Source organism: Oncorhynchus kisutch, linkage group LG15, assembly GCF_002021735.2.
Source record: "Oncorhynchus kisutch isolate 150728-3 linkage group LG15, Okis_V2, whole genome shotgun sequence".
Taxonomy (NCBI): domain Eukaryota; kingdom Metazoa; phylum Chordata; class Actinopteri; order Salmoniformes; family Salmonidae; genus Oncorhynchus; species Oncorhynchus kisutch.
The window spans coordinates 41,626,656-41,649,896 of NC_034188.2; the positions used below are offsets into that span (position 1 = coordinate 41,626,656).

At 41.1% G+C, this 23,241-nt stretch overlaps 2 protein-coding genes across 2 annotated transcripts; one reads left to right on the plus strand and one right to left on the minus strand.

Moving 5' to 3' along the window:
* Window positions 1-4,044: 4,044 nt before the first annotated feature.
* On the minus strand, window positions 4,045-13,306 carry LOC109905315 (transcriptional regulator Kaiso-like). Its single transcript, XM_020502618.2, has 2 exons — window positions 13,220-13,306; window positions 4,045-7,970 (listed from the first exon to the last, which is right to left on the minus strand). The coding sequence occupies exon 2, from the start codon at window positions 7,966-7,968 to the stop codon at window positions 6,052-6,054; it is 1,917 nt and encodes a 638-aa protein (XP_020358207.1). The 5' UTR covers window positions 7,969-7,970; window positions 13,220-13,306; the 3' UTR covers window positions 4,045-6,051.
* Window positions 13,307-16,667: 3,361 nt separating this feature from the next.
* LOC109905316 (NF-kappa-B-activating protein) lies at window positions 16,668-23,084 on the plus strand. The gene is made up of 8 exons (XM_020502619.2): window positions 16,668-17,491; window positions 19,589-19,669; window positions 19,787-19,851; window positions 20,056-20,148; window positions 20,246-20,285; window positions 21,918-22,103; window positions 22,307-22,456; window positions 22,566-23,084. The coding sequence occupies exons 1-8, from the start codon at window positions 17,127-17,129 to the stop codon at window positions 22,738-22,740; spliced, it is 1,155 nt and encodes a 384-aa protein (XP_020358208.1). The 5' UTR covers window positions 16,668-17,126; the 3' UTR covers window positions 22,741-23,084.
* The last annotated feature ends 157 nt before the right edge of the window (window positions 23,085-23,241 follow it).

Consider the following 23,241-nt stretch of genomic DNA (forward strand, 5'->3'; position numbering starts at 1 on the left):
TCTGTTATTCGAACTCAATCAGCATGACAGAGTGATCTCCATCCTTGTCCTCGTCAACACTCACACCTGTGTTAACGAGAGAATCACTGACATGATGTCAGCTGGTCCTTTTGTGGCAGAGGTGGGCTGAAATGCAGTGGAAATATTTTGGGGGGATTCAGTTAATTTGCATGGCAAAGAGGGACTTTGCAATTAATTGCAATTCATCTGATCACTCTTCATAACATTCTGGAGTATATACAAATAGCCATCCTATAAACTGAGGCAGCAGACTTTGTGAAAATTAATATTTGTGTCATTCTCAAGACTTTTGGCCACGACTGTTCAGATGTGCCTTATCCATATCTGTCGACTCTCAGAGAAGCACCAGTTATCCCGACCAGATTAGAAGCTCGCCACCTTGGACAATGTGGTCTCCTCCCTCTGACTCGCACCTCAGTCAGTGTGTTTCTCTCTCTCTCTGTGTTTTCTATGAATGCTTCCTGTCAAAAGTGGCACCGTGATTGCTCCTTATTTTTTGCATCGCCTTTAAGTGGCATGACACTGGTGTCGTGGTTTGGGGATGGTTTGTCTGATTCGGGACTGATTGATACGCCTTGGTAATGTCACATTGAACCAGTATTAACACTGTTAGATTGCTTTCAAGCTCAACTTTTAGTGTATTTCCATTAGGACCAAAAGCGTGCAATTTACTGTACATCATTAGAAATATAATCTGTAACGTTGCTTGGACATATGTAAAGGTACACAATTGTATCTCAAAGTGTAATGTAAAATGAAGGTTTTGAAGCATAGATCACAGTTCATCCTATTACTCTTTATCTCACGTTGTTGTTCGCTGATTGTGAGCAGGGTTATAGCAGAGGCAATAATGACAAAAAAAGCCTTTGTTGTGGGGTGGATTGGGGGGAAATCTATGGAGCCAGATACCTGCCAAAAGGTTGAACATGCGTATCATTAGGATCGTAAGAAAAACCATATGTGACTTGTTTGGATCGTAATAAAAAACATGTGTGAAACACATCTGTCCAATGTACAAACCTTATGTTACTTATATATTTTTTTACCTTTAAGTCAGTTAAGAACAAATTCTTATTTTCAATGACTGCCTAGGAACAGTGGGTTAACTGCCTGTTCAGGGGCAGAACGACAGATTTGTACCTTGTCAGCTCGGGGATTTGAACTTGCACCCTTTCAGTTACTAATCCAACGCTCTAACCACTAGGCTACCCTGCCGCCCCACTTACATGTTAAATTCTTACTTTACACATCCCTTTACTCGTTTACAGATCTTTTTTTATGCGTACAAACTTTTGTCCGTGATGTGGCATCTGCAAAGGACATGAACCGAACGTAGCTAGTCGAAGTTAGCTAGTCAATCAAGCAACTCTAGCCCAGATGTTAGCGGAATAAACCTAAATCAACTCTATCTCAATATGCAATGCTGTTGTGTGTTATATAATGGCAGAATTTAAATTTTATAGCCACGTGGGGCTATTGTGGTGATCATGTAAACTAATGAATCACACTTTTTCCAGTATTTGGAGCACGGACTGTAGGCCTTTATATTAGGCATTTTGACTGTTCGTGAATCCGACTCGGTATGTAGGCTTGTTCTAGCCATTTGCGATGCACAACCCCATCACGCAGAGGATATATCCATATCCAAAACAAGACAAAACTAAATATTGATTACGTCTTGGTCATAACCTGTCCTGAGTGACATCTTTCCTATCAGCCACTGCACATGCTTTAACTGTTATGTAAAGGCTATATTTAGAGGCCTGTGAGCTAGGGTCTCTTTTTAAGGAGAGCCCTATAATAAAAACAGTTATAAAACAGAGTTCTAAAATTATTCCGCAAGACACCAGTACCCAAAATGACAGCCTAAATTGCAACGCCTACAAGTTGAAAGCCTATTTTTTTATTTGGATATGCTTAAATGAAACATATTATTAATGTGATAGGCCAATTAAGTTTGAATACACATGGATTAAAATAAACAAATGGATAAGACTGTTCTATTCTCTTTGATTTAGTTCCTATTGCAACTCAGACATATGACTGAATGGGTGACATACTGACTGAACTGAATGAAGGATTAATTCAAATGTTAAAATATGTTGGAATGAGAAGTTGCACGCATCATGCATGCTCTGCACTTTATTAGGGTATAATGACTCTGATTGCATGCCTCCAGAAGACCCTCTTCTGAGGCCGAGGGGTTGCTTTTCTGAAGGCTCATGGTGCTGTGGTCCTGCATGGAGATCACAAGCTCTTCAACTGGGCAGCAGTGTCGTGATGGAGAGAATAGCCTATATGGAGACTACCTAAGACCACTGCAACAGTTATTGTGAAGTGTGGGAATAAGCTTATACCAGACTTAGCCTACATTTAACCTCTCCCTTGTTCATTTCAAAGTACATTACCAGTCAAAAGTTTGGACACACCTACTCATTCAAGGATTTTTGTTTATTGTTTACTATTTTCTACATTGTAGAATAGAAGACAAACTATGAAATAACACATGGAATCATATAGTAACCAAAAAGGTGTTAAACCAATCAAAATATCTTTGAGATATATTTGAGATTTTTCAAAAAAGTTGCCATTGATGACAGCTTTGCACGCTCTTGACATTCTCTCAACTAGCTTCATGAGGCAGTCATCTGGAATGCATTTCAAGTAACAGGTGTGCCTTGTTAAGTTCATTTGTGAAATGTATTTTCTTCTCAATGCGTTTCAGCCATTCAGTTGTGTTGTGACATGGTACGGGTGGTATACAGAAGATAGCCCTATTAGGTAAAAGACCAAGTACTTTGACAAATCTAAAATATGTTTTGATTTGTTTAACACTTTTTCAGTTACTATATGATTCCATATGTGTTGTTTCATAGTTTTGATGTCTTCACTATTATTCTACAATTTAGAAAATAGTCAAAATAAAGAAAAACCCTTGAATGTAGGTGTCCAAACTTTTGACTGGTACTGTAGATACATCAATAAAAGAGAGGCATAATGCCATCTAGACATGCACTGGCAAACAAATGTATTACATTAGCTACGTAAATGTGAAGTAAACTCAAATGAGGAGTACTAGAGAATGGAGACGTTTAACTTGAAAAGGGGCAGGATACCTCTTTCCGGTTTCCCTGACATCCGTTTTTTTAATGCTGCTATACTTGTTTGGGTAGTACTCCTCACAGGCCATTTGGTGTACGTTTTTTTGTTTGTTGGCGAGATGAAACTGTCAAAACTCTTTAAGGTATTATTGTACGTCAGAATTGCAACACAAGATTTGTTCAAGCCTAAAATGTCAGTCCGTAGTCGTAACATGGTGTTTGTATGTTCACAGATGAAATGTCACGTTTACGTTTGTTTCACACTTGGCTTTTGTTACGATCCTAACAATTTAAGTATGGATTTTCTTACGATCCTAACAATATGTACATTCATCCTTTTGGCAGGTATCTGGCTCCATAGGAATCTGAAAAATAAATTATCACTCCTAATGTTATTTATTTTTGTAAAGGGACTAAACACTAAACTCTCCTGTCTCTTTATGGGTGTAATATAATAGGTTATTACACACATACACTTGAGTATACCAAAAGAACACCCCTTTGTGTTGTCTTAATCACAAAATGCATTGACCTCAAAGTAAAGTGCAGCCTCTTGAGATGATCGATTAAAGTAGTCCGTTTTGTTTTTGCTGAAGATGGACTTTTGTTGACTGGCGTGGATTGATTGTCTCGCCATTAAAAGTAATTGTGTAAAATGCTTGTGCGGTGTTGTTTTCCCATAGACGGCAAAAAGGTTAAATAGTCAACATGCATCATCCTTAATGAAATACCTACCTCACAAGGTGCATTTTGTTTTCCATTTTTGAGAATAAACCATCCACCAGGGAAAAAATGCCAATGGAGGGGCCTTCATTACTATGGGATTTAGGAAAACTATCAGATTTAAACTCTTTCAAACTAAAATGCTGTGTAGTCGTCTCAATCAATAGGTTTCTTCCATTCTGCCAAAATGAGGCACACGTAAAAAAAAAAAATATTTATTAACATTTGTTTAGCACTATACCTAATAAATACGTTTTTAAAACAGAAACATTTTCAAGTGAAAAAGGTCACAATTATGTACAAGTTACACCACTGTTAATTGTGTACGTTTTTTCCCCCCCATAAAAGTTGTCAGTGAAGGACATAATGAAGCAGTATAAAATGTCAAGTTAGCTCTCCACAGTCCAACTCAATTCAAATACATACTGACAAGGGGAAGGGACATAAAAAAAATAATGATCTACAGAACAATCCTGCACTAGGTGCTATTTCATAACAGAAAGAAATGGTTTTCAAGTTACATGATTCCTATGATACACTATGTAGGCAAACTGTATACATACAGAGTAGGAGGTAGCTGACTAAACTCAACTCCATGGTGAAGGAAGTTTCTGATGAACTCCACCAACGGAGTAAAGCAGAGACCAGGCTTTGTGGAACAATACTTTAAAAAATGTAATTATGAAATACTTACCTTGTACCTATGTTTGTCCTCTGTAGTTGTGTGCCTTTCTTTGTTTTCTGAAATCCATACTTTTTAATAAAAGGTCAATCAAATACAACCACTGACTGTTTCCTTGTTGAGATTCATCTTATAGCAACAGCAATGAGGAAACAGTCGGTGGTTGTTTTTAATTAAAGTTGAATTAAAAAGTGTGGATTTCAGAAAACAAAGGGATGAATGACATCCATTAATTCCATCAATATCCAGCATCCTGACCCAATCTCTGTTCAAACAACAAACATCAACGGTTACCATTCAGCACCACTGTACATTTTATCTCCCGAAAGGCATAAGGTCATTTGACTCCCGATAAAAAAATATATTTCATAAAAAAATAAAGATCTAACAATAAATAAATGTGCATGCCTAGATTTAGGGTCCTTCTGTTGAACTGCATGGGCACTCCAGACAGAGTACTCACAAATATTTACCATAAAAAGGGGTAAGTAGAAATACAATGAGCGCCAATACATAGTTCAATGACAAGAGCTTGATAAGAACAAAAGTCACATTACACTCCGGATGGGCTAGCTAGAGCACATAGGAATTTCCTAAAAAAACAACTACACTTAACAAAAATATAAACACAAGATGAAAAGTGTTGGTCCTGTGTTTCATGAGATTAAATGAAAAATCTCAGATATTGTTTATAAGCACCAAAAGCGTATTTCTCTACAATGTTGTGTACATTTAGTTTACATCCCTGTTATTTAGCATTTCTCCTTTGCCAAGATAATCCATCCACCTGACAGGTGTGGCATACCAAGAAGCTGATTAAATAGCATGATCATTACACAGGTGCGCCTTGTGCTGGGGACAATAAAAGGCCACTTTAAAAATGTGCAGTTTTGTCACAACACAATACCACAGATGTCTCAAGTTGAGGGAACGTGCAATTGGCATGCTGACTGCAGAAATGTCCACCAGAGCTGTTGCCAGAGAATTGAATGTTCATTTTTCCACCATAAGCCGCCACCAATGTCGTTTTAGAGAATTTGGCAGTACGTACAACCGGCCTCACAACCGCAGACCACGTGTAACCACGCTGGCCCAGGACCTCCACATCCAGCTTCTTCACCTGCCAGATCATCTGAATGGGGGCGAGGTGGGGGTGGTCACAGGGTGCTGAGGAGTATTTCTGTTTGTAATAAAAACTTTCTGATTGGCTGGTCTTGGCTCCCCAGTGGGTGGGCCTATGCCCTCCCAGGCCCACCCATGGCTGGCCCTGCCCAGTCATGTGAAATCCATAGATTAGAGCCTAATGAATTTATTTCAATTGATTGATTTCCTTATATGAACTGTAACTCAGTACAACATTTGAAATTGTTGTATGTTTATATTTTTGTACAGTTTAGCTCAGTTTAGCTAAAACAACTGTTGAACATTTGAAAAAGACAACATTCGACGTGGATCCAGGAAACAAAATTCAAATAAGGGGACCCACTGACAAGGCATAGATCACAAAGCGGTGAGCCACCCTGCTCAGTACGTCTCTGGTATGACAAACTCAAACTCAGAAGAGCCTGGGGGAGATTGGATAGGGTGGCTCCCTGGCCGGTGGGCACCTAATCCAGGCTGTGCCTCAGGCTCCACAAAGATGTCATCCCAGTTCAACATCTTGCCCTGGGTGGACTGTAACTGTAGTGGGTTGGCCAGGTGCCCCCTTCCAGGGTTAATGTGCTGGACGCTCCCATCCTCTTGGATAATAGGGACCCCTCGTGAATCTGAATCGTCTGTCTCATGTGAGTAGGTCTTGAACTGCACCGTTTTGCAAGGGAGCAGGCGGTACAAGTTGTTGTCGGTGTCGTCCTTTTGTTTCCTCCCGGATGGGTCCTGGTTGTGGGCCTGTTTGCAGTGAGTCGACAGTAGCTGGTAGTTGATTAACATCTCGTTGCACAGCAGGCACTGGTACCTCCGCTCGCCTGTGTGGTAGATCTCGTGTTTGGTCCGATACTCGGCCAGAGCAAACACCTTGTCACAGTAGTGGCACGGGTACTTCTTCTCCCAGGAGTGGGTGTTGAAGTGGCGCCGGAGGCTCGTCAAGCACACGTAGGGACGCTTGCAGACCATGCACACAAAGAAAGTCTTCCCGTCCATGATGAGCTCGTAGTGATCTTGCTGCTCTGTTTTGGTCTTCTTGATCGTGGCACCCTGTGGCAGTTGAGAGGTGTTGAAAGGTTGAAGAGGGGTAGCCATCAGAGACCTCTTTCCCCCTCTACTGTTTTTAGAGTCTCCCTCCCCGGGGTCGTCCTTCATGGGGACAATGTCATATGTGTTTTCCCCAATATTGGCATACACCTTGCAGCCTGGAGAAAACGAGTCGATCTCTGAGGCTTTATCTAGTGTTATCGTCTTTTTTGTGGTGGCGGATATTTGGGGAATGTTGAGGCCTGCCTCGTTGATGAATCCGCCAGGTGACTTAAGGGCTGAGAGCTTGATTTTTAAGTCACTCTGTCGAGCTAGTGTAACCTGCTTCTTGTGGATTCCTATTATCTTGTGGTTTTCTGAGGGCAGGGAGGTGCTGATGGGTTCGGGGGTGAAAGTGCCAATTCTAGCCGGCGTAGTGGGTGTGCTGCAAGAGGAGGCTCCAGTGGGTAAAGACGCAATATTTGAGCTTGTGTCAGGGGACACCATGGGTCTGATCAGAGGAGTTTGGCCTTGCAAGGTCTGCAAGGAGCTGTTGAGGTGCGGGGCTGCTTTGACTGTTTTCTCTTGGTCCTTTGTCAAAGCAGGCCTGGCCTCTCCCGGTTGCTTTGTCACAGAGTCTTCCTCTGTATTGGGTCCATCCAAATCGATGATTTCGCAGGGCTTGCATTTCATGGTGGCGTCCGTTTTGGATACAAACATAATGTCGTCATCGTCCGAGTCCTGATCCTTGTTTGCACTTTTGTCAGTTTGACTGAACTCCTCTGCAGACAGTGAAAAGGACTCGGTGACAATAGGCATCATCCCCATTGAGTCTGTACTGCTTTTCTCCACGGAGCTTACTTCATTGTGTTCTGTGTCTTTGGACAGGCCAGGTAGGCCCTTGACTTGTGAGAGCGGTACGCCTAGATTCGCAATGAACTTCACGCCCAACACCTGCCCAGCATTGATAAGCTCATTGAGCATGTCGGAGCGAATGCGGACAATTTTGGAACTGTAAATGTAATTCAGGATTTCCTCAAAGATTTCCGCCTTGATGAAATTCAACTCGATCACCTGTCCAGCCACTGAGAAGAGTTGGTGGAAATAAGTACTTGACGCGGACAAGATGTTTTTGTGTGCTCTAAATTTACGGTCCTGTATAATTATGGTGACATCACAGAACAATCCATTATTTCGCTGTCTATTCATCGACTTCAGCACCGTTCCTGAATACCGGGTGTCAGTTGCAGAGATCAGCTTTAGGCCCGACATCCCTGTGGAGTGAAGACAAAAGCAATGAATAACAAATGCATTCACTTGACGGTCTTTGTACTGCTACCAGTAAATTTAAAATCCCCTTTCACTTCTTGTTGGGTAACTTAATCATGCATTCATAGTAGCCAGAGAAGAAGAGGCGAAGCGAGATGATTCACGCTCGCCAAAATCTGTCCAAAATAAGCACAATGCGTTTCTATGGGCTTATTTTGGACCTAAGGTTGTCACAAGCCTTCCTGCCTTTGGGACAACGACTCCCATTGTTTTGGTGGAGACATTAGTATCTCGACATCATTTAATGATCTCTGTAGTAGCTCATTGTTTTAAAGGGCGACTACACTTCCTTATTTGGCCTCATTTTAGAATTGTTTCATTAAAGGGTAACTCTCAACCCCAATTTAGCCTTTGCCCAACCCTTTCAAATGTTTAAAAAATGCATTCAATTGAGAAGTTGTGGGTGAGGTGAATTGCTCATAAATATTAACTTTGGGGTGGGTGTGGGGCAAGAACCCATGGGGCACAAAAAATACATTTCAAATATGGACTCACGTTTATTGCAGTATTGTATTGGGAAGAAAAGTGCAATCATCACCTTGAAAATGAAGACTAGGGGCTCAATTCAATCCAACCCGCAGTATTTATGCAGTAGCCCTTTTTCAAATGGTCAAATTGACTCACAGATTGGTCTTACTGTATAAACACCTACAACTACTACTACCACCAGGGTGACCCATTCTCACAGGTATGCTTTTCACTCTTTTGACTTAGAGGTGTGTGGGCATTGGATGAATACTGTAAAGGATTTGGAGACAAAAAAAGATATCTGCCCCATGTGGGATTAGAACTCACAACCATTGAACTATAAGTCAACTGTTTTAGCGGACTGTGCCCCCAGTCACAGCGATTGGGAAATATAGACAGTTGACATGACCACCATTGTCATCTATTTCTTGTTATTTTGGATGTAGCTACGAATATAAACATATAATCCTCATAGCCTACATGTTATTTTTTTTCCGTTGTAAAAGCACAGATGAAACGGTAAGCAAAAACGTTGAATTTGGTCATAAGCAGAAATGTGATTTACGGCCATTTTAATTTGGTGTAACGTCAGTTGTCTTGTCAAGGAAGCATGATGCAAAATCAATGATACAAAGACCATTGTCAAATAAGGCGCCCTATCACCTGATTTTATAGTAAGCCTTGAGGTGGTACCACCCAGTACATCCCAAACCGAACCCTCCCTTGAGATGACGTACCTACATCATGATTTCAATGGTAGAGTTGAACCGCTAGCACATCAACTCAAATTGCTCCTTTTGTAATGACCACCCAGAAACAGTTGTGCATCTTTTTTGGCATTGTATGCATGTAAGAAAACTGTGGCAAGACATCAGTAGGTTTATAATTGAACACATTTATGAAGATTTTACACTATTGTGGAGAGATGTACTGTTTGGATTCTTTACATACAATAGAAATAAGCGGAATCATTTTTATGTAATTAATTTCATTATTCTTTTGGCCAAATGTCATATACACAAATGTAAATTTACAAACAGAAAACCACATTTTCATACCCTACAAAAAGAAATTGAACTGTATTTTAAGACGGTTAAATGCTCTACTAACAAAAAAGCTGTTAGAATTGTAAGTATATGCATGTCCCTTAAGGTCCTTGTGTAATTGTAATGTGATATTGTACCCCCTAGCTCGATTGTCCATTGTTTGTAATCTATGTATGCTTGTGTTCCCTCATGTGCTTTATGTATTGATTTGTTGTTAATAAAAAAAATAAAAAAAAGATTAAAAAAAAGAGTTGAACCGCTAGCGGCAAAAAGAGCTAGATTTACCACTAAAATACCAAAATATATCACTTTTGCAACGAACTGTCAAAATTAAGACCAGAATTTCCGCGTTTCACTATAATTACGCGTAAAAATTCTGGGTTTTGATTTTTTTAAAATAATAATAATAAAGGCTATTCGGCCTTGACCGAATTCAAACGTGATTTGGTTTTGACTGAATTCAAACGTGAGTTCGTTTCGGGGTGTGGTTTGATGTGGATGTGGGAAGAGTTAGACAAATTATTTAGCCAATTAGCTTCAACTGGCTTGCCGTGGCAAAATTTGTTTGACTTTGGATAGCCTTTCTCTGGGGCTAGTTAGGGGCCGTCAATGAATTACAAAATGGAAATCTGACGATATTTTCATGTTGCACATGTTTTAGTTGTCTCAAATGCTTTCAATATTTGTATATGAATTATTACATTTTATAGTTGGAGGTTTTTAGGTCATTAAAATGTGGAGCTACTGACCTTTTAAAATATGTACATTGTGTAGTTTACTGATGGTCCCCATCCAACACTGTAGTTTACTGATGGTCCCCATCTAACCCCATAGGGATATCAAATGTCAAACCAAATGTTTTTTTTTACCTTTATTTAACTAGGCAAGTCAGTTAAGAACAAATTCTTATTTTCAATGACGGCCTAGGAAGAGTGGGTTAACTGCCTGTTCAGAGGCAGAACGACAGATTTATACCTTGTCAACTCGGGGGTTTGAACTTGGAACCTTCCGGTTACTAGTCCAACACTCTAACCACTAGGCTACCCTGCCGCCCCAAATTGACCATGGACATTACAGGTCCCATGAAGCTGCGCTCCAAATGTATGATTACTTGGATGCTGCCAGCTGTGGACAGGATTAAAATAAACCCAATCCACGGAAAACTGTTACGGTAACCTTCATTCCGTGAGAATTCTTCCCTATCATCTGGCAAATCTCAGTTTTGGACGAGACTAACTTTATGACCAAAAATGCTCCTATTTACACTTTGTAGTCAATTTTGACACTAGAATAAATGTTTCTGACTCATATCGATGGCACATATGCCATTTTCAAAATGAGAAGTTGCTTTTTAGGGGCAGTCACTTTTTAAAAGCAGGTAGGAGTCAGCTACCTATTATACTAGCTGTTCTACAAGCTAGAGTGGTGAATAAAATAATTGGCAAACTAACTACACTGCTAGCTAAAACGTTCAACTGAATCGTTTCTAGTCATCTCTCCTCCTTCCAGGCTTTTTCATCTTTGAACTTATATGGTGATTGGCATCTAAACTTTCATAGTATTACTACAACGACCGGCAACACAGTTCATCTTTCAATCACCCACGTGGGTATAACCAATGAGTTGATGGCACGTGGGTAACTGCGTCTGAAATAGGAGTTCTATTTTAGCCCTTGGCAAAGCAGACGCTCGCAAGCAGTGTGGGTGCAATAATTGAATAACATAGATGTCTACATTTATTTTGCAACGCTTCCGCACGTGACGCGAGTGGTGTGGTCAGCCTATTAGTGACCCCATGCGGTTGAAAGGTAGTGTAGGCTCTCTGCAAGGTTTTGTATATCCAGTGGTGGAAAATGTACCCAATTATCATACTTGAGTAAAAGTAAAGGTACCTTAATAGAAAATTTAAAAAGTGAGTCACCGAGTAAAATACTCCTTGATTAAAAGTCTACAAGTATTTGGTTTTAAATATACTATAGTATAAAAAGTAAAAGGAATTGCTGAAAGTACAAATAATTTCAAATTGCTTATATTAAGCAAACCAGACGGCACCATTTTCTTGTTTTTTTTATTAATTTATGGATAGCCAGGGGTACACTCCAACACTCAGACATAATTTACAAACGAAGCATGTGTTCAGTGAGTCCGCCAGATCAGAGACAGTAGGAATGACCAGGGTTGTTCTCTTGATAAGTGTGTGAATTGAACCATTTTCCTGTCCTGCTAAAGCATTCAAGCAAGAGGTGACACTACAGTTCCTGGTTTGAATGCAGGCTGATTCACATCCGGCTGTGATTGGGAGTCCCAGAGGGCGGTGCACAATTGGCCGAGGTAGGCCGTCATTGAAAATAAGAATTTGTTCTTAACTGACTTGCCTAGATGAATAAAATAAAAGTCCAAATGTAATGAGTACTTTTGGGTGTCAGGGAAAATGTATGGAGTAAAAAAGTACATAAATTTTCTTCAGGAATGTAGAAGTAAAAGTTGACCGAAATATAAATAGTGAAGTACCCCAAAAAACTAAAGCAGTACTTTCAAGTATTTTTACTTAAGTACTTTATACACCACTGTGTATATCTTACCTATCATACAAATATAATTTTCTGACTCAAATAGGGCTCCCTCAAGTTGCTCAGATGTCCAAAAGATTTTCAAATAAAAATGTATTGATATTAAAAACGTTTAAGTTGCATGTATTTGAAAATATCAATATATTTTGAGTTTTAGGCTGTGTTTCTGTAAAAGCACTTTTGTTTTTACCTTTATTTAACTAGGCAAGTCAGTTAAGAACAAATTCTTATTTTCAATGACGGCCTATGAAGAGTGGGTTAACTGCCTGTTCAGGGGCAGAACGACAGATTTGTACCTTGTCAACTCGGGGGTTTGAACTTGCAACCTTTCGGCTACTAGTCCAACGTTCTAGGCTGCCGCTTTGAGGCATCTGCTGGCGTGAAAATAGTTTCATAAATTAATTTGATTTTAAATGTAGGCCTATCGTGGAGTAACGTTATTTGTATGCCGAGCAACCAACAAATGTTAATAGGTCTCAAGTCACAAATTCCCACTCCAATAAGGCCCCTATGAACGAGAGGCATGTACAATGTACTCCTTCGAGTGTTCAGTTCATCGTTCGCCGGTAGGGGGTCCTGCGTGCTCTGGGCATTACTGATTCAAATTGGTGAAATGAGTCGAAAGATTCGTTGTTTGTTTTTTTACTTAACGAGTCAAAACGATCAGAGTCAGTAATGAGCCGAACTTCCCATCACTATTGCACAAACAATTTTTTAGGAATGAGCGAAAGAGAATCTGCATTGTTTGTAGCTTACTGGCTAACGTTAGCCTAACACCATTCACTAACACAAGGCCGGTCCACACAATTAAGTCTTGCATGCCAATCACATAAATGTGATTTAAGGCAGCCTAGTATCTATACAATCTATTCGCTCACATGCATATTAGGGGAGATACAACTTAGTATTGATTGATTATTGTGGATAACTTATAGGAAAATTATCTACAGTAGCTTTAGCTTAACGTTAGTTGGCTACAGGAGAGGGATGTTAGCTTCCTGGTTCGCGGCAGGTTGCAACGTTTTTGGTAAACGCTGATCCATCATGACAAAATTATTGGATGAGGCCAATATAGGAGGTTGGCTTCTATAAGTAACACTTGTTATTTACCTGCAGCGCCAAGCCTTATGATTGATTGTTCTTTCCAAACGAAGTATTTTCTTCTTTTATGGTATTATTGCGGTCCCCAAACAGTCCTTAGAGGTGCCTGGCGCCACCTACAGTACGTGTGGTAAACTATAGAAAAAATCCATTGTAGGAAGGGGATTAACCAACATCATCAACAATATAAAAAATGTGGCACATAAAAAAAACATCCCACTCCTTCAGTCACATTCCAATTCAAGTCTCATCCCTATGCCCTCACAGGCTCAGGTGCCTGTGAGGGCAGAACATCCTTTGACAGGATGTATTTAATGCCTCAGCTGTAAACTCAAAATAAGCCCACTTCTTGATACCCTCACTGATGCCACTTCAACCAACACACCCATGACATTTAACGAAACTTCCAAAGGATCGTCCAGGTTACGTTGGTCCAAAACCCTCACTCTGAAAAAAAAAGAGTCTAGGGGTTTCCTAATTTCAACCACAACTTTGACTTTCCTTTTCACCAGTGTATCCCATTCATTCTTACTCTCCGTGCTCTCGTCTTCACCTCACTCGCCAACAGTTTCAAACAATACATCTGTTTCCGCCATCTCCCTTCCACTCTTCCCAGAGGTCATTTCTAGATGTATGGAAGAGTATTAAGGCCAAGTGAAGAGGGAAAAAAAGGAACAGCAAAGGGTGGTGGTACTTTTTTGCACAATAGTACTTTAAAAAACTAGCAATATTTTGGAGCCTCCAGAGGCATGCAGAGGCCAAATTGAGCTCCATAGGGTATCGCTGTGAGCAGCCCAAATTTTGTAACAATGCAGAGGGCTCCATATAGCTCAGCATTGGCATGATTGGTTTATGGTAGGTGGGTGCCAAGTTTGTGCTCATACTGTTCCAGTATGAACACAAACTTACTTTCTTGACAACTTCCTTCACAACAGCCCTGCTCTGTTCAGCATAGGCAAGAAGTATAAAAGGCTCTGCGTGGTCAATCTGATGTCTGAAGTGGCTGTACAGCATTTACTTTGATACAGCCTTCAAGGGTTTCACTTCTTGCTCTTAGTAGAGCAGAGCAAGTTGTCAAAGTAGTGAGTTTGTGTTTATACAGGATTTGTCATGTCAATGTGGAGCTATACAAAGCCCTCTGTATTGTTAAATATTTGAGAGGCCCACGGCGATGCGGTATGGAGCTTGATTTGGACTCTGCATGCCTCCTGCGGATCTGCAATTGCTTCACACACTCCATACTAATACCAATTTATGCTTGATCTGAAAATGTGGTCAGAGGAGTCATATGGATGGTGTGATGCAATTGCAGAGCCTCAAGAGGCAATGCAGAGGCCAAATTGAGCTCTGTACCGCATCACCTCTCTCAAACGTAACAATGTGGAGGGCTCAGTATAGCTCCACATTGACATGATTGGTTGATGGAAGTTGAGGGCGGGAGGTCCTGTATAAACACATACTCACTTCCTTCACAACTTCCTTCACAACAGCTCGGTGCTGTTCCACGAAGCACAAGAAGTATGAATGCCCTGACTTCTGCAGATGCCTTATCATGTAAATGCTGCACAGCCAATGCATACGCCAGATTGACCATGCAGTGCCTTGAAGCCCTTGTCCAAATCTTCGGATCCAGGATAAATTGGCTTTTTAATATCCTGACTTCTGCAGAGGCCATACATGTCGGATTGACCATGTAGATAGAGCCTTTTAGATTACTATACTTGAAATTATACTTTAGAATTGGCTTTAGTAAGAAAGAAATCCTTGCTATTTTAGCACGTAATAACCATATTATTATAAGTATTAGGACTTGGATAAGGTGCCACCGAATATTTTCAGGAGGAACCATAGTTTACACAGGTAGAGATGAGTGTGTGTGCGTGGGCAGTAAAAAGTAGCGGCAAAACAAAATGCCCATCAATCTAATTATCTAATTGTGACAACCCTCCCACTCAGTCTGAGGAATTATTTCTCTTTGCTCTTGTTTTCCTTAATAGGATGTCGGTGAGTGGAGCCGGGAGGGTCTTCAGCGAAATGGGACACACCTAGGCTCGGGTTTGTCCCGGGGATAAATACACCTTTCCTCCATTCATTGAGGAGACTCTCGCCATGCAGACAACTGTTTGATTTTGGTTGTGGCTGGGTTTTTAAATATATATATATTTTGCTTTAGCACTTTGTCTTCCCTCCTTCAAACAGGAGTCACTGCACATTTATGCATATCAATCTAGTGATCTGTTAACTTGCACAAGCATACACACCAAGTTTCCAGAGGCAATTTCAGACTATAGGCATACACTAACATGCTGACCAGACCGCGTCCGTGCCTCTGCCATCGCACTCATGTTGATTTTTGTCCACCCACACCAGACGCGATCAGGACACGCAGGTTGAAATATCTCTGAACCAACAATGTTAATTTTAGACATGCTGACCACACGCTCGCGTCGTAAAATAAATGTACACATTGACATTATCCAACCCCACACTGACCACGCATGTCAACGAGCGTCTGCATAGCCAGGAGCTAAAATAGAATTTAGTTATATTTGTGACGCTTGGTGCGCTGCAAACCCTGCCTCCCATCTCTTCATTGGTTTTTAGGAGAATATACCCACTTGGGTGATTGAAAGATGAACTGAGGTTAACACTCCAGGCTAGTTGGTAGTGGTAATGCACCTCAAAGTTGGTTGCCAACCACCATATAAGGCCTGAAGGATGAGAGATTACTGGAAACTAACTTGGTTTACCCATTTATCTGTGGATAAATTGTCGGAGTAGACAACATTGTGCATTTCAGGTAAAATATCAACCCAATGTTTGTATCCCAGGACAAATTAACTAGCAACAGCAAGCTAGCCAACTAAATTGCCATAAATGTTTAATGCTTTTTGACCTGTCCTAAATAAATATATATGGTTCAGAGTTTTTGATATTTAAACCTACACCTGATCGCGTCTGGTGTAGGTGAACAAAATCAACATAAGTGTAAGCAGTCTGGTCATACAAAACAATTTTCCTTAAATTCGCAAAAGGCTGAATGTGTCTCACCGGAGAAAGTATCCGAGCAAGCATAACAGTGCCCCACTGTCACTATATGTGTAGGCCATCTATCTGATGCTGTCTGGTCCCAACGGGTATGACTAAATTGTTTTTGGTATCTTTTAGTTGTCACTGTATTAGAGTAAGCAGAGGTGATTTGATGATGTTGATATCCGGTTTTGTGATAAAACAAAGGTGTGTTTGTATTATTGTCTCAGCTTTGTAATTCATATGACTTGCGACCGCGGTATGAGAGGTTTGTAAAGCAAACAACGCAATTATCAAAACATGCATGTGAGTGGGTGTGTAGAGTCAGTATAAACAACTTTATCAGTGGTGCTTTACAAACAGTAATATTTCCCCCTTATGACAACTATCCTTCTAATGACTGTAAGCTACGTGAGCACACCCCATACAACGAATTCTATTGGGACTATGGGTGTGTCCCATGTCAGCCGCTCTCCAAATTCGGGACAAACAACCTGCTGCTAGATCATGCATGGCCAACAGGAGTCGTAACATTTGTGTCAAAACAGTTGCATCTGGTGTGGTATCTACACACTTGCCTCAGTTCAAAACTAGATATGTTCAACGGCATTATTTGATAAAACATTTGAATTCCGGGCTGTATTGATTATAAGACAGCAACATTTGCTCGAGCGTCTGCTAACTACGCGGAACTAAAGAGCATTGTGCTGCATGTTTCAAGGGGGACCTGTTTACAGTCCCACGGACAAAGTCATTTCCCGTTTCTTAACTCACGCAGAAACAACGCTGTGTGGCCTAAACAGTAGATTAGGTAGCTAGTCTTGTTTATTCTTCGCCTACATATCGACTTTAGGCTGTTCGTATTAGTGGACATAAGACGAAAGCTATGCCTCTGTCCGATCAAGAACAGAGAGGCCCCAGGAGACGACGACGGAGCCGATCTGGCAGCGGCAGTCGATCTCGCGACTCCAGTCCCGTCTTTGGGCCCATGCCCAAGGCCCCCAGATATGAAGAAGACCTTAAACCTCCCCGAATGTCCGAGAGAGAAAGAGAAATGAGAGAGAGAAATGCCAAAAGGTTTCGTACGGAAAACCCCCGCAGTCGTTCTAGATCTCGAGAGAGGTACAGTAACCACAGCTGGTCCGATCAGCGCGGTGGCGGCGCTGGTAGATACGGAGGTGGTGGTGGCAGGAATGATTACTACGAACGGGATGATGCTCAACGCCAGAGACAAGACGCCTTCATCTCCAGGTAGGTAAATGGAGATAGCGCGCAACCTGGCCTCAGCTGTTTAGATCCGTGCAAATGCAACGCTTGACCCACACTAGTTGGCAAATTGTTTCAAGGGTTTGTTAAGTCCTGTTTCAAATCAGCCAAATCAGAGATGACCTCCTGGGCCGCAGATTGTTGGCTTTTGTTCCAGCCCAAGCTGCCAATACACCTGACTCAACTAATCACAGTCTTGATCGTTTGATTCAGGTGTGTAAACTCTGGACGAAGAGGAGTCCAGGCTATTGGAACTTGTGCATCTAGCCTGGGACAAAGATTGTCTATTGTTTTGATAAAATATTCGATTAGATGAGTTTATTAGTCACATGCACAGGGTCGCAGATGTAATTGCAGGGCACAGTGTAATTCTTAAGCTATTGGAGCGACCGCTCTAACAATGATGGGACGAGGCAAGATTTTTTTCTGTGGTATATTGGCACACTTTAATGTGCATCCCGCCACCTACTGTGTGGGAAGGAAACAGGATTCCAAAAAATGGGAAACAAAAACAACCAATAAACGAAATCAAACTTTTCTGTTAACATTTTAACAGATCCGATACCTACACAGGCTCAAGGGGAACCTGGGAGGGTGGGGTCTTCCGGCGCCAGTACCCCTTGCAAGGCTGAAGATGTAAAAACCTTAAATCCCCAAAACAATTCTGCAGCAGCCACAATAATGTCCAGTTTCTTAGACTTCTTTGAGACTTGTGCTGTACAGTTTATAACTGTGGCAATGAACACTACAAATTCTGCCTTTTTTATTTAAAAAATTAACATTACCCCCCCCCCACCACAATTGCAAAACCGTCGTCATTCTACACACCGTTCTTCAATATACTCTGTTTGCACACACTTGAAACATGGTCAAATCCTTTACAATTGTTACACTGTAATGGTTTGGGGACGAAAGCTCTTACAGCGTATCTTACATAACTAAGCTTCACATGCGTAGGTATTTGTTCTTTATCAAAAAACAGGAGCGACAGACTTTCTTATTTTTCTCCATTCACCCAGCGGGTCAGACGCCGGGCACCAACCACACCAGGAATGCTCTTAAGGTATTCAACCTGAACATCTGTCGTCACCCATGAGATGACTCCTTTGACGGGTGCTCTACTCCAAAGTTCAAAACACAACTTCTGTTGTTCGGATTCTTTTGATGCTCACTGCAGTTTCCTCTTCTTCAAAAATATAATTATTTGGAATAAGACCACTCCTGGTCACTCTGACAGACTCCACTTTTCCCAGCGCATACTTCACCATTTAACGCCTTAAACGGGTTTCCCACATGCATCCTTACTCAACAAACGCATCCCAACACACGATTCATTATCATTCATACACGTATCTTCCACTCTAATTTTAAACAATTTACTTTTTGTTCCAGTTTTCGCTACTAAAGTTGTCCATTCAGAACATTAGTCTTTACCAACTTTGCTCGACTCAAACTCAACATCCATTTCGTCATCTTTTTCCTGAACCTGAACCGGAACCGTAGTCCCAGGAGGCGAGATCAGGTGGGACTGTTCTAGCCATTGAGGGCAGATAGTGTGAACAACAGGCTATACAGAGAGAGCAATCATCTTTGCAATGCATTTTTCTTCATTAGCTGATTGCACCCAACTCAGCAATCCCCACCCAGTTGACTACTTTAAATGGTGGAAGCCCTCAATGGCAATGTCTATGCTAAAGCAGGTTATATCCCTGATGAATCCTATCTCTTTGACAACAGGCAGAACTCCAATATAAAGTTGTTTTTGGGTAAATTGCGAAGTGCCACATGAGTCCACTCATATCAGTACATTCGTAACAACCTAACCATTACGAACCTTCTATCAGATTAAATAAGCCTCACACAGCAAATGAGCAATTACATTTTTTGTTGACCAAATTCGACCTCGTTACAAAATGTCCTCAAAAACATGCCCACGAAGGGCATGTTTTTGTGGACAGATTTTGGGCGGTGAAAAAACGTCTCGGTTTGCCTCTTCCTCTGCCTACAATTGGTCATCAGTCAATTGGTCACAAGGTTTAATGTATTTTTTGTATATTTCTAATGATATGAATTTTATTCCAGGCGTCTACAAGAGAGGGAGAGAATTGGTGAACTCGGATCACCTGAAGTCTGGGGCTATTCACCAAGAGTAATGGCACCAGAGTAAGTAATTATGCATCTGATCTGACTAATCAAGTATAAGAGTTCAAAGAGTTGGGCTATACACACCAACTACCAGATGATCTACATTTAGATAATTTTGTGTCCTTTTTCAATAAGCTCTGATGAACATACCCCAGTTGAAGAGGATGTGAAAAACAGCAGCTCAGATTCAAGCTCATCCGGTGAGTATGCTGAATTAGCTTTTATAATAATCCTTCTATAAAAGTCTGTTCTCAGTTAGCCTACATCTGACTGAATGACATGCATTGACTAGTCAAGAACAAAGTGTAACCTGGGCATACTATATTATGTAGTAAGTCAAATGTATGTTCTGATTACACCCTTGAATTGGCGAGAGATCAAGACAGATGCACTATAATTCATAGATGATAAGAAGAAGAAAAAGAAGAAGAAGAAATCCAAAAAGAAGAAGAACAAGAAACACTCCAATGACAGCGAGTCAGAATCGGACTCTGGTGGTGAGAAATGTTTCACCTTAAAAATAAAACAAATTCAAGTGCAGAAGCTGCTTGTCCAGCTAAGTTTATTTCACCCTCTAATTTAGTTATCTTTCAGATGAGGAAGTGAAAAAGAAGAAAAAGAAGAAGAGCAAAAAGTAAGTTCACTCATATCTACATTCTACCTCTACAGTCATGGCCAAAAGTTGAGAATGACACAAATATTAATTTTCAAAGTCTGCTGCCTCAGTTTGTATGATGGCAATTTGCATATACTCCAGAATGTTATGAAGAGTGATTAGATTAATTGCAATTAATTGCAAAGTCCCTCTTTGCCATGCAAATTAACTGTTCCCCAAAAACATTTCCACTGCATTTCAGCCCTGCCACAAAAGGACCAGCTGACATCATGTCAGTGATTCTCTCGTTAACACAGGAGTGAGTGTTGACGAGGACAAGGCTGGAGATCACTTCTGTCATGCTGATTGAGTTTGAATAACAGACTGGAAGCTTCAAAAGGAAGGTGGTGCTTGGAATCATTGTTCTTCCTCTGTCAACCATGGTTACCTGCAAGGAAACACATGCCGTCATCATTGCTTTGCACAAAAAGGGCTTCACAGGCAAGGATATTGCTGCCAGTAAGATTGCACCTAAATCAACCATTTAGTGGATCATCAAGAACTTCAAGGAGAGCAGTTCAAATGTTGTGAAAAGGGCTTCAGGGCACCTAAAGTCCAGCAAGCGTCAGGACCGTCTCCTAAAGTTGATTCAGCTGCGGGATCTGGGCACCACCAGTACAGAGCTTGCTCAGGAATGGCAGCAGGCAGGTGTGAGTGCATCTGCACGCACAGTGAGGTGAAGACTTTTGGAGGATGGCCTGGTGTCAAGAAGGGCAGCAAAGAAGCCACCTCTCTCCAGGAAAAACATCAGGGACAGACATTCTGCAAAATGTACATGGATTGGACTGCTAAGGACTGGGGTCAAGTCATTTTCTCTGATGAATCCTCTTTCCGATTGTTTGGGGCATCCGGAAAAAAGCTTGTCCGGAGAAGACAAGGTGAGTGCTACCATCAGTCCTGTGTCATATGCCAACAGTAAAGCATCCTTTGCTTCTCAGCCAAGGGAGTGGGCTCACTCACAATTTTGCCCAAGAACAGAGCCATGAATAAGGAATCGTACCAACATATCCTCCGAGAGCAACTTCTCCCAACCATCCAGGAACAGTTTGGTGACGAACAATGCCTTTTCCAGCATGATGGAGCACCTTGACATAAGGCAAAAGTGATAACTAAGTGGCTCGGGGAACAAAACATCAATATTTTGGGACCATGGCCAGGAAACTCCCCAGACCTTAATCCCCTTGAGAATTTGTGGTCAATCCTCGAGGTGGGTGGATTAACAAAACCCCACAAATTCTAACAAACTCCAAGCATTGATTATGCAAGAATGGGCTGCCATCAGTCAGGCTGTGGCCCAGAAGTTAATGACAGCATGCCAGGGTGGATTGCAGAGGTTTTGGAAAAAGAAGGGTCAACACTGCAAATATTGACTCATGTAATTCTCAATAAAAGCCTTTGACACTTATGAAATGCTTGTAATTATACTTCAGTATTCCATAGTAACATCTGACAAAAATATCTAAAGACACTGAAGCAGCAAACTTTGAAAATTAATATTTGTGTCATTCTCAACTTTTGGCCACGACTGTAGTCAACTGTCCATAACAAATACATGACATACCTATACACAACCAGTGTTTTCCTCAACCGTGTTTTGGCTTCTCCTCACAGGTCAAAGAAGTCCAAGAAGAGGAAGGCGAAGAAGAACCGCAAGCAGTCAGCGAGCGACTCCAGCAGCGACGGGTCGGAGGAGGATGCCAACGGGGATCTGTGGGTGGAAAGGACCTGCATCGACGAACACATGGTGGGCCCTGAGGCCCCACTCACTCACCTGTCCCAGGATGACAAGCCTCTCGAGTGAGTATCTCTTTTTACATAGAAGGATCTTTCTTACATTCAAGAATTTGACCCAGTTTAGCCGGTCGCTTGGTAAATACAACTTGCTTCCACATTTTGTCAGGATATTACCACACTATATTCAGCTTTTAAAATGCTGCTTTATTCTTTTATTTTTTATTATCAATGAATGGCCAAATGATTTACATACCTTTTCCCACTAGTTTTGGTCATGCACTGCTGCCGGGTGAGGGTGCCGCTATGGCAGAGTACGTGAAAGCAGGCAAGCGTATCCCAAGAAGAGGTGAAATTGGGTTGACCAGCAACGAAATCGCAACCTTTGAGATGTCTGGCTTTGTGATGAGCGGTAGCAGGTACATTAGTACTCTTCTGTTTACATCTTGACATTTCAAAATGTTTAATCGTATTTCACACATTTGGTTGACGGCTTTGTAACGCTCATTGCAATATTGTAACCCCCAGACATCGTCGTATGGAGGCTGTGCGTCTGAGAAAGGAAAACCAGATCTACAGTGCTGATGAAAAGAGAGCTCTGGCATCTTTCAACCAGGAGGAAAGGAGAAAGAGGGAGAGCAAAATCCTCTCCAGCTTCAGAGAAATGGTGTACAGGAAAACTAAGGGCAAAGAGGAGAAATGAATAATTTTGTTTCTCTCCTTTCAGAACTTTCAGCTTTTGGAGACCATTTTTTACAAACATTATCTTTCGTTGTTTAGTTTCCCAACATTTCATGATTTGATAATGTAATTTTTTCCCCCTCTTTGTATTGTGAACTAGGCCTATATTTTAAGCACCCGACACAGTGGACTATTTTGTTTATGTAGAAAGTTGTCGGAAAATGAATATTGGAAAGGGCTTGTTTTCCTGGGGTCACAAAGCAAACACAAGAATGGACCAGGAAGCTATACTTAGCCTAATACAAAATGTCTCTATACACTATTACAATATTGTGCATCCCAACATAAATCAAATCCATCCCTGACCCTTCTACCTATTAATGTAACTTTTAATGTTGGAAAAGTGCCTGTAAAATCACAAGTTACGTGTTCAGGATTAATAAATCATTTAAAAATAGTGGGGTTATGATTTATTTAATAGGTAAATTTAGATGTTTAAAATTAGGTTTGATTGTCTCTCGTT